The sequence below is a fragment of the Leguminivora glycinivorella genome, chromosome 18, assembly GCF_023078275.1.
Source record: "Leguminivora glycinivorella isolate SPB_JAAS2020 chromosome 18, LegGlyc_1.1, whole genome shotgun sequence".
Lineage (NCBI taxonomy): Eukaryota > Metazoa > Arthropoda > Insecta > Lepidoptera > Tortricidae > Leguminivora > Leguminivora glycinivorella.
Genome location: NC_062988.1, coordinates 17,677,110 through 17,690,008, shown reverse-complemented (window position 1 = coordinate 17,690,008; position 12,899 = coordinate 17,677,110). Strand labels below are relative to the sequence as shown.

Sequence of the window (12,899 nt, the reverse complement as noted above, 5' to 3'; positions counted from 1 at the left end):
TTTGTACGCTTCCTTTTTCTATTTAATAGTTGTTTGTTTTACAAGGGGGCAAAGTTGTTGTTTAACCGCACGTACTAATATTGGTACCCGAGCAAGCGAAAGATTCCAATATTAAACCGTGAGCATAGCGAGTGGTTCAAAAAGAGGAATCTTGAGTGTTGCGAGGGTTTCAAGGCACATAGGTTAAACAAACTTTGCCACCGAGTGAAACACAAAAATTTTCACCACACCAACACGAACAAAATACTGACTACAAAACATCAAACTAAATCAAATCCAGCAATCTATTCAATATTTATTATGATTCTAGTTTATATACATAAAATAACTATACCTTCTACACAATGTAATATAATTCATAATATTAAGGGAAGAGCGGTGCCTCCCAACACAGACATTTATTTGCTTACCGGGTGGCTCCATCCCCCGTATCATGTAGTATGTACGTTTCACAAATAAATAATTATTGAATTATTGATTTTTTATTGATTCTAAATATTTATTTGTAGGTAAATTCTACCTGCTAGCTCAAGGCATCAAGTTAAAATTTGTATGAAATTACTTTGCACTCTTGTGGATAAAATGCATATTTGCTATCCGTTCTCTAATAGCAAAATTGACCTTTACCAGTTGGTGTGGTGAAAATGTAATTTAGTCTAAATGTACGGTTTAATGTACTTATTTATTACGTTACGTTTAAAACTTTGTATACGAATAGGTATAAACTTTAATATTTTAATTTGGGAAAGATATAAGTTGAGTATTTTATGACTGTGATTCTATGAACTAGAAAAAGGGTAATATTTTATTACAAATCACATTTTTATTACACGATAAATGACTAAGATAAATCTGACGCCATGAGTTGCCAAAAAACGAATAGTTTCGAAAAAAAAAACATTTCATCCTCCTATTTGGGGTGTCTGTCTACTGACGAAAAGCAAAGTAGAGATGAGGAATCAACCAATAGCAATTGTGCTAATTCATTCATATAATCTTATTGGTCGATTTCTCACAACTCCGCTCGGATGGGCTTTAGTGGACAGGTAGCTTTAGGGTTGAAACGGTCGACAAAGTTGCAACTATGATATAGGCTGTATTTTCAAACCTTACTGTATTTTATCATTGAGAATATTCTGTTTTCAACCGACCACTTAATCACGAAATAGTACATTTCGTTATAAGTGCGAGAAGTATGTCATTACTACACGAGTCCCGAGACATCGTTCAAACTCGGGACGAGTGAAGAATGACATTCTCGCACGTGTGACGAACGACGTTTTTTAATACAGTTGCGAAAAAACACTACTACAACGAAATAAAACGATAAACAATCCTAACTCTCAGTTTTCGCATTGACCAATGACGCATTATTTGCCAATACAAAGGCGTATTTTTGAAGCTTTTAAACTTGCGTCCATATTTTCGATTTTGCTATTCATCCGACACAATTTATTTATTTCATTGTGTGCCAAAAAAACATAAACATTTGCGATTTGGGACGATTGTTTAATGTATAACTACATTTTAATTTAATCGATCCATTTATGCCCCGATGAATTGCAAATAACGTAAAATAATTACGCCAAATCGCGTAACATATTGAGGTTTTTGAACGTGCATTAAGTTAAAACAAGGTAGACGCCTCTACTTTGAAAGTAGAAGATGCGTTTCATTCCAACCATGTTCTGTTTGCACGACTCATCATGACCGGGTTTTCAAAGTATAAACCATTTCATAAATTATGTTTAGTATGACTAAAAGTAAACAATTACATGTGAAATATTAATGTTTTAAATATTAATCACTTAATAGTATGTTTATAGTTTTATTCCGTCTTCAAATATAGACTAATATTACAAAACAGCTTTAAGTAGTCGTAAAATGGAACGTATACTTTTTTAGTTGTAAAATAACAATCTTCGCACGCTAAACAGCCAAAAAACGGGCACTTTTTGAGCAACTGTAAAAAAAAATGGTTGTTCTTCAAATGTTGATGTTTATGAGAAACCAACATTTTTTTCGTGTTTTGAAGATTGCGTTTACATCAAAATTTACTCAATATAATATATGTTCATATAAAATTTAGTTAAGAATTGCTAAAATACCCCATCGCAGATATTTAAAATACAGTTCATATTTTCCCCAAAATCTAACAACTTTTCTCTACCCTATAGCTAAACCACAATATAAGTAGAGACAGTATTCAGCTATTGCAGTGATAGCTAGTGATGTGAAGTGTGTGTGTTTGTGGATCTTTACTATGTCTGCGTGCGCGCGCTAGTGCTGCCGCGTATCGCCTACAACATGGGGCTGCATAAGAGAGACAGTGAGTATTATTCTTAGTGCTTTTATTTTTTTTTATGTGTAAGTTCTACGTGTGTAACCCCTTATTTGCCAAGAGTGGCACTGAAACTTAAGTAGTTTCACGTGCTCTGCCTACCTCTTTATGGGATACAGGCGTGATTGTATGTATGTAAGTTCTACGTTTCTGTTGTTTATAGAACTTTATACAAAATTCATTGATGAAATACAACTTGAAAACGAATTTACAATTAATCCCGACGTTTCGAACACTTTCGTGAACGGGAACGGGGCCGGAGGGAGGGGGAAGCGGGGGTGTTGGACGTTTCGGGATGAATTGTAAATTCATTATACGCGACTTAATCCGTTTTCATAGTTTTATTTCATGAGTAACTATCGCGGTAACCGAAGACAATATTCATTGATGAATTTAATCAAAATACATAAAATTTGGCACAGTTTCGTTTTCTTTTAACCCCTTATTTGCCAAGAGTGGCCCTGAAACTTTAGTAGTTTCATGTGCTCTGCCTACCCCTTTATGGGATACAGGCGTGATTGTATGTATGTATGTATGTACATTAAATTTTATGGAAGTATTTTTAGCTATGAAGCTAATATGCCCCTTCCGCATCATGTTGTGTCTATTTTATTTATAGCGTCATGTCTTTTAAATCTATAGCAGACCAACAACTAACTGAGGAAGCACCACTTCATTGTTTTCATTAATAAGGGAGTCTAAGTCTTATAAAAAATGAGCATCGAATGAATTGGTTTCGCAAAATGCTCAGAACGAACATTCTCAAAAGATATTAAAAGGTAAAAAACCTACCTACCTAAATTTTATTATTACATTACCATTATTTTGCCGTGTCACCTTAAACAGCACATTTATTTGTCGTGTTATATAAATTAATAGTTTACCGAAAAAGCATGCATAAGTAAAGTACATACGGTTTATAACAGCTTGCATAATAATTATTCATCATGAAACTGGACACGTCATTCTGAAATGATTACCTCTTCTCGAAATCTGTTACCGTCAAAACAAACTTAAAACCTGATTATTGAATGCGCCCAATCATTGCACCTTTTACTGAGTTGTTAATGACAAATGTATAATTATATTATGCAGTACATGAACTCGTTGCGCGAGATCGTCCGATTACAGTAGGTATGAAAATTATTACTAAAATGATATCGACCGTTTTTTTTTGTTTTTCATGGATTGAATACTTGATTTAGAATTAATACAATTTCTATCTAAATGCCCAAATGTGTTCTGCTATCCAGTCAGTATAGTTATGTAAGAAAATGAATCTTAAGTTAAAGGAAATAAGGGTTATGTTAATACACCCGTTAAAGTAAATTTCACACACACTAGTAACTCGAAAATGCCTAGATTTTTACTATGTTTCGGAATTCAGAACGTAGTAAGTTATTTGTTTATTGTGATCGCATCGTAGACTGACCTTTTACACTCCAAAGCGCATTAACTACGTCTGTCCTTTACGTTTTAAAATAGATCGCCACTTGGTTACACAGGGGTGAAATGGCGACGTAAATAAAAACATTTATACGCGTACAATGTCAAGGACTATTAAAACATAGGATATACAACTTTTGAAAATTGTTTCTGGCTTCACACATACACAAATATTAATAAACCATTTTTTTTTCAAGTCATTAAAATTTACAAATAAACTAAAACCTGTTTTAAATAATAACTTTTTCCTAAATCGAATTAATTTTTACAGAAATACATTTTTGTACTATTAGTAAAAATTGTTTTGACTGAAAAATACCGTTAAAAAATGTTAGTCGTTACGTAAAAATATGGTTTAAATATGGTGTTTTCTTTACCGAGGTGATACGGAAAACAGGATTTTACCTTAACCGGTGCTTTGAGTCGATATACTGTTGATGAGATATATACTGCGCGATGCGTACGAGTGCAAAGTCATCGAGTCATGTTGTTACCGCATTTGTTAAGTCACAGAATCATCGACAGACGAGTGCAGGGCAAACAGAAAGCTTATGTAACACTGATGATCTTTTACATAATTCTGTGTACGTTTGGTACCTTTCGTATGTTCAAACTTTGTATTATACCTAATATTAATTGCCCTGGCTTTTATTTTGTTGTCATATTTTTTTTTAAGTTTGATTAATTTGAATGAATAGCTAGAGTTCTTTTTCACCATTTATGACCTAAAATCTTCCATTAAATTGAGTCAAGAAAACCTATGGAAATTTGAAAAATTTTGAATTTAAGACTCTCCAAATAAGAATGGGAAGCCCATCAAAACCACTAACTTTTACCAAAATAAATACGAACAATCAAATAAAATAATGGCCCAAGAACGCATTATAAACTGCGTAATCACTTTGATCTGGGATTCTGAAATCGTTATATTCATTTAAACTAACACGATCTTCACTCATATTATTAAATTAAAACGGGACTTAATCGCGTAAAACTTACGTTTTATATTTAACCCGACGTTTCGGACATGACATTACGTCCGTGGTCACGGGTAGACTGGCTGGGAGTTGTATCAACATCTTCTAGCTGTACGAGTTTTTCGAACTACCCGCACTTGAAAAGCACGCACTTGGAAAGTACGTGAAGCGATTGAAATCAGGAAACATCGTAATTTCAATCAAAATGAAGGGCAAGGGATTTCATCTTCGTGGAATCCAGTGATTAGCAAGTGTAAACGTGAGAAAACTTCCCGTCTCATACCATCGGATGTCGTGAGTGTTGTATGTAGGCAGAGTGGCAACCCTAGCGTAAAAGTGACTGATGACAATCAAGTGCGGGTAGTTCGAAAAACTCGTACAGCTAGAAGATGTTGATACAACTCCCAGCCAGTCTACCCGTGACCACGGACGTAATGTCATGTCCGAAACGTCGGGTTAAATATAAAACGTAAGTTTTACGCGATTAAGTCCCGTTTTAATTTAATAATATCGTTATATTCGTTATGGATTTAAACCTGATTCAAAAATTACGTTTGGTTTAAGAAACCCCCTGACTTTGCTTATAATAATATATATATTTTCATTTAATACATTAACCTATTTTACTAAAAAGGGTAGTGCGTGTCAGTAATCTTAATACTGCCTACTAACGTGGGCTACCTTGCTCCCAATTTCATTAAGGCACCCTACCCTTACCCTCTTTGCCTCTTACCTAATGTACCTTACCTAATAATGGTGAAATTGTGTTGTGTTGACCAGTGACTTAATGTTGTAAGCGTAGGTAATCAAGCAAGGTACTGTTTCTGTAGGATATTTTGTACTTGTGGTTGTTTTCTATAATTTATTGTCTATTTATTAATAATTTAAATTTAGCGATTGTTCCTAAAGTTGATGCCTACGCATCTAAGACACTGCTTGGTAAAATAAACTCGTATATTTTTAAATAGTTAAATACTTTAATAAAAAGTAAGATATTTTTAAAAATAATAGGTGTGATCCGTTACCCCGTTTTCACTTTGTGTGCGTTGTCTATCGTTATGTAAATAAGAGTTCGCTTTTAGGCGGAAGTGGGTATAAAGATTTACATAGGTAAATAATGTATGTTATGTAGATGAGCGTGGCTTCAAGTTTCTTCCCGTTTGAGACTAAGATTTATTACAAACTGATTTTTTTACCCCTGACGCAATAAACGACGTGGTGTTATAAGTTTGACATGTCTGTCCGTCTGTCTGTCTGTCTGCCGGTCCGCCTGTCTGTCTGTCTGTCTGTCCGTCTGTCTGTTTGTCTGTTTGTCTGTCTGTTTGTTTGTGTGTCTATCTGTGGCATCGTAGCTCCCGAACGGATGAACCGATTTAGATCTTGTTTCTTTTTGTTTGAAAGCTGAATTAGTCGGAAGTGTTCTTAGCCATTTTTCATAAACATCGGTTAACTCTGTCGCGTCGGAGGGTTTTTCAAAATTTTAATTAGCAGTTGTATCGAAAAATAAAGTCACGATTCACGATTAAAAAATCATTCTGTATATTCAAAGATTTTTTTAAATTATGAATAGGCTTACTCTTGACCACAGACTAGCCAAAGGCAAAGACAAAACAAAAACTTAAATAAAAAAGAAAGATAAACTTAAAGGCATAACTTTAGGATCTAATATGGTGGGCACCTTTACCTTTTCAGCATTATTATAGGTACCATGTTTTTGTATGTATAAATAAAGCTAACCATACATAATATATATATTTAAATTAAAGGAAAAATGGAAAAATTCACACCTCCGGCACATCTATTCGGCAGATCTATTCTTACGGGTAGATGTTTGCTATGACGCCACCCTAAGGCGGTTGAAAATTGAGGGAAAGTATGGTTTGATTAAATAAATAAATAAATAAATTCGCACACATCCAGCAGGCCTCCGTGGCGCAGTTGGAAGCGCAATGGCCCCGGCAAGGCCAGAGGTCGCAGGTTCGAGTCCTGCCAAAGGTGTGAATTTTTCCATTTTTCCTTTAATTTAAATATATATGTAATATCGCTCGCAGACGTTTCTGCATGATAAAAAACAAATTTCATACATAATACAGCGTATGGATTCCATACGGGCGAATAATGTATCCAGTTATAGTATCTAACCAGTTATATTTATTTATTTTTATTTTATTTTATTTATTTAGAACACATACAGTCATTTATACATATCAATCATATAATATAATAATTTTATTAAAAAGTGTTTTTAATTAAGAGTAATTATTTTTTTAAATCTGACCAAGCAGCAATGTACGCCGTCCATATTAACTTGACATGACATAAACGTCATGTCGTAATGACGTTTAGGTAGGTACGCTAATTGATGTGGACGTAATACATTGCGTGCTGAATTATTATGTATGAAAAAAAATATCTCATCTATTCAATAAAAAAACTATGTAGTTAGGCTCCTTAGGTCCAATACTTATCGTTATTCAAATATTCGCCGGTATGGAATACACACGCTGTATATTACAAGAAGCCACAAGGAAGACTAATTTCCACAATACGACACAAATTTTAATACCAATCCAATTTAACTGCACACTACATTCTAAAACCACCTCTATCCTTATCAACAAACAGCTCATTCTCAACTAAACATACAATATCACATGTTTGTCAGATGTATTAGTGGACTTTATGTGTGTGGTATTAGGGTCAAATTTGCAATAATTAGCTAGTCCAGCCTAGCCAATATGACATATCGCTTACACTTATAGCCTACTAGCATTTGCCCGCGGCTTCGCTCGCGTTAGAAAGAGACAAAAAGTAACCTATTTCACTCTCTATCCTATTAATATCTCCACTTAAAAAATCACATCAATTCGTCTCTCCGTTTTGCCGTGAAAGACGGACAAACAACAGACACACACACTTTCCCATTTATAACATTAGTAATATTAGTATGGATTGCTCTTGTAACGCAGTATAATAAAGAGTACTATCGTACAGTATGGCCACTCCCACTCCCCGCTGAAAGCGCCGCCCACCCGCTCTCAGCTACCGCACAGTTACCGTCTGTCAAAAACGCGATCAGTCGACCTACCATATCTCACTCATCAAGCATGGTACAGTGTGCTGCAAAAATGCATGGCGAATTTATCAATGATTTCATTCATAAATTCTCCATTCAATTTTCAGCTGACTGTACGCGTTTTACCTACACGAGCTTAGACTTTGTGCGTAGGGACGCGCCTCTTTCATATATTTGATGGCCATTGTCCGAGGTGTGCTTGTATTGGCGCGACAGAGCCAGCCATGCGCGGATCCAGGGGTCATGGGGGGGACCACGTGACGCCTTTACACGTGAGCGAAGCTGGAGAGCCAGAATGCGTTTGGATCAGCGTCTAGTGTCAAAGATTGTCAATTCGATAAAAAGCTGTCACGGGTACGTAGCCAAATGCGCAACCGCTCACGATAACATCGTAATCGTAGCTATATCTATCGCTCTCCCGTGGCACGGGCACGACAGAGGCAGACTGCGTCGATCGGCGTCTAGCGTCAACGTTTGTCAGTTGGCTAGGCCGGTTGGCCGGCGCTGCCGTCTGAAGGTCGGGCCAATCGATATTTCGTCTCGCTTCTACGTCGTCTTGGGGTTTATGTAGAAATAAAAGGTTGTGAAAAAAGTTCAAGTGGAACAAAACATAGGGGAAGGTTGCTATCATTGGTCCACTTAATTATACCTATACGACCTTTCCGACGTATTTGTGTCATAAAAAGGGATAATAGTTATTTGTTATACAAGGGGGCAAAGTTGTATTTTAACGCCGAGTGTGGAATTAAAAAACGAGCAAGCGAAAGGATTCTATAGTTGAACCACGAGCGAAGCGAGTGGTTCGAGAATAGAATCCTGAACTTGCGAGTTTTTTAACACACGAGAAGTAAAATACATTTGCACCCGAGTGTAACACAAAACCTTTCCCCTCACTATAGCGAGGAAACTACAACGCAAAAAATGCGTTTATCACTGCTTGCAGTAGTTCCACATGTGATAAATCATCTTTATTACTAGATTCACCTACTTTTATCAATTTTAAAGCAGTTATTTTGACTTTATTCAAGGCCAAATTACTTTACCCACTAGTGGATAAAATGCGTTTTACCCGCTGGTATTAAACGACAAAACACGTATTTCCGAGCTAGTGAGGGGAAAACGAACTTTATCGGCTTGATAACTTTAGTGAACATTTATAAACAAGGGGGATAGTGTATCCCCGATTCCACGTATGGCCATCAGCACGGGAAGCATGATCGCGCGATAGACGATAAAATATCAGGCCGTCCCTATCGCACTTACAAATAGTGATACGGCCTGATATTTTATCGTCTATCGCGCGACCATGCTTCCCGTGCAGCTCTGCACACGTCTCCCAAAACTGAAATACCATTGCATCCGTGATGGATTAAAACATACATTTACTATAACATACAACATAAGTGTTCGACGTTCGTGTAACCAATACGTGTAATTTCCAGTGGAATGCACATGGAATGCACATGCAGCCACTAATTGTTCAAAAAGTCCGTTTGAACTTGACATTCGCGTTATAATGTAATGGTTTATGTTTGTAACCCTGACTTTTAACGTTTTGTTTACATACAATACAACTGTAACATAAATTATTCATATCATACCTATGATTTATATTTAAAACTATGATACTTTTTTTGCTACTCGTATCAGCATTGCGATACAGCGAGGAAATGTCGCCAGTATCGTTGGTACAATGCCTCAAGACCCAACTAGACGGCCCTTACAAGGCGACTCGCGGTCACCAAGCGTATGATCAGGCATATAAAAGTTTGAACGCGCGCGACACCGATCAGTAGCGCCCAAGTATACGACCCGCTAACACTGTTCATGTCCGTTTGGAAAAAAATCTTAAATAATATAGATAGAATACTCTTTATTGGCACACCAAAAAAAATACCTCTTTTAGTGTGTTCGGCGTACCCTACTTACCGTAATTGTTTCTAAACTGTATACACACTACACAGGTCTAAAGCCCACTCCAAACTATGCGCGCGAATCACGGCGCGACGCCGCGAAAACACGAGTGTGGAACTTTCTGCGTATCGAATTCACACTCGCGTTCGCTGTGTCGCGCCGTGATTCGCGTGCATAGTCTGGAGCTGGCTTAATAGCTTGCTTAAGGAGCTTTTGTCAAAACTGTCCCTGTTAATTTTTGGGATCAAGTTACTGAGTGGTCATGGGCAAAGTGGCAAGCAATCGATATATGTATTCAAGACTACCAGGGGCCCATTTCTCGAAAGGTACAAGTCTTGTATTACAAGTGTGTTTCCATGGAAACTCATACGATTTGACAGTTCGCGCACTTGTAATACAAGGCTTGTACGTTTCGAGAAACGGGCCCCAGGTATATTATACAGGGTGTAACAAAAATGGTGGTGATCCCGATCAGGAAAAAGTAGGATAAAAATTTTTTTTCGCAAAAAATTTTTATATCTTTGTATGGAGATTCGACCGATTCGCGCGGCCCGGCTCATACAAAAGTGAAAATTTTTTTAGCGAAAAAAAAATTTTCTTCTACTTTTTCCTGATAAGAATACGATACTGAGTACGCCCTTAAACGGATCACCACCATTTTTGTTACACTCTGTATGACAATATGTTATGGATCTGCCCTAACCTCCATAACAGTTGTATATGTATGTATTACACATCCAAATTCGGTCCGTAGGTCCCTGTCCCTACGTCATGTCCCGCTCTCAAAACAATGCAAATGATATATCTACTGTCTATAACCGTGTACTGTCTCACTAGTAATTATATGCCTTCGAGTTTCGCCTTGAAATACTTATTGCAGAGATTGGATCTTTTGTTTTGTCGTCTGATATATTTCAAGATCATAGATCTTCATACTCATCTATGTGAATAAATATTTCATTCATTGTATTAAGTCGCCTTATTGTTAGGGGTCAATAGCAATCAATAACCTAACCACAAAATTAAAATTTTGTGGTTAGGTTATTGATTGCTATTGACCGCTAACAGCTAAGGGGAGAGATGGCGCCACTGCCACGCGCAACTACAGCTCTGTGTATTTTAATGTAAATAAAATAGTTAACCATGACTTTTAAGTGAAAAAACTGTACCGTTCGCCTGGTTAAGGTGCAATTGTGTGTGGATAGTGAATGCAAGTGTATATAACAATTAATATAAAAACAGGACAGGACCTTTTGCATGTGCTATTTATTATTAATTTGACGTGAATATAATTACTTAAATAGTGACAAGTTATGTGTTTGACAATTTATAGTATCAAGATAAAGGATTTTATGTGGTTTAACAGTGAAGAATTGCTACAAAACCAGAAATATAAGTTATCGGATTCCGTTAATCCATTCAAAAGTAAACAAAGGACAGCTGATTGCCGATTCATGGTCGTCAATTATGTGCGACATCTATCGCAATACCCGTTAAATACACACTGAGCATCGAACACTAAATAGTGCCATCTACTGGTGACAGCTTTCATTACACAGGAAGCTACTTGGATAGTTAGAACGGGAAATTTGCGCGCCATCTAGCGGCATACTTTTGAACTTCTACGGCACCAAGATATCAAGGTGCGCGTGCGTCCATATACAGTATACCTACCTAGGTTAATTACTCTTCAAAAATTCGTAAGATGGCGCTGGCATGCAGTAAGTGCGGCGAGAATCTACAAGATAAAGACACACTTAAGTGCTTTAAATGTAAGAACTTATATGACCTAAAATGTGCAGGCAGATCTCTAAAATTATTTCAATTGATGTCTACGGAAAGCAAGAAATCATGGGTTTGTTTACAATGTCGCCCCAACACAAACACTCCTAACCAAGTGCTGACAAAAAAACTTACTGTGACTAAAAAAGCAGATGAAAGTAACTTAAAAACAAAGAACCAAACTGCAAACAGGTCATCACCCATCCCTGGCACGTCGTCAGTTTCACTCCCACCGGCACAATCATGCAGTGAAAGAACCGAGCCACCTGAAGAAGCTCCACGGAACAATGACTCTCCCGCTGGCCAGCTTTGTGTGGACACGGTCACCGAACCCACCATGCCCAGCGATCTACTAAGTGCACTCCATTGTGCTAATAGCACTCCGTCACAAAATAACATAACGCATAGGAAAAAAATTCAATTACAAGAAGTAGAGCCAAATTCATTATTAGAGCACGAATTTGATACTTCACATTCTTATGATTCTGACTATTCAAATGAACCTGAAGTTGACACATTAAAGGAATCGAATCTTCATAACAGAAGCCTGCCATATATAAAAGACAGTGCTGCAGAAATATTAGAAGAATATAAAGTTAAATTAAATAGTTTAGAACTAAGATTACAATCGGCGGAGCTTGAAATTCAAAATTTAATCTTAGAAAATGGAAGCCTGAAAAGGGTTATACACGAAAACGAGCAAACAATAAAAAAGCTGACTCAGATATGCTCATCCACTTCATCAACATCCAAAAAACATAAAAATAAGTTACCTACAAAAAGATTGAGCAGTCTAAAGTTAGATCTTAATCAGTCACAAGAAAAAGAAAGTGACAAGGAAAACTCATGTTCACAAACACAACATTCAGTGGAGCATGGCGAGGAGTTACAGGACAGGTCTTCAGCCGCAGCGGGTCAGCGCGCGAGGACTGCACCTGAGCCGGACAAAGCCACCACGACGTCCACGACTGCCATAGACAAGAAACAAATCAAACTATGTATTTTAAGTAACAAACAGAACAGTGGTATTCTGAAGGCCATGAATAATACTTTTGAAAATAATGTTAAATATTGTCACTATACCACGCCTAATACTAACATTATAGGCCTGCTTAATAACTTAGAATATAAATTGGAGAACTTCACTATGAATGATTTTTGTGTAATTTTTATAGGCGAAGAAGACCTTAGTGAAACTCAGAACAGCATTCAATTAGTAAACTCTATTCGTGAATCTCTCTTAAAAATTACTCACACAAATAAAATAATTTGTCTGCCTACATATATCTGTGGGGCACTTATACACAACTACAAAGTGGAAATGTTTGGAAATTTGTTGGCTATGGATATGCAGAGTAATAAT

General features: G+C 36.6%; 1 protein-coding gene across 5 annotated transcripts in view; it reads left to right on the top strand.

The window, feature by feature from the left end:
* The window catches only part of LOC125235825 (protein Fe65 homolog), a 123,390-nt gene that overhangs the window by 72,394 nt on the left and 38,097 nt on the right, over positions 1 to 12,899 (top strand). For 2 of the 5 annotated variants that reach the window (XM_048142417.1, XM_048142418.1), the window contains exon 2: positions 2,178 to 2,329. The exons of 2 other annotated variants lie outside the window; for them this stretch is intronic. In XM_048142417.1, coding sequence (XP_047998374.1) covers positions 2,308 to 2,329 — 22 coding nt within the window. In that variant the 5' untranslated portion in view covers positions 2,178 to 2,307. Of the gene's footprint in view, positions 1 to 2,118; positions 2,330 to 12,899 lie in introns of all 5 variants that reach the window. One more of the 5 variants, XM_048142419.1, reaches the window with a different exon arrangement.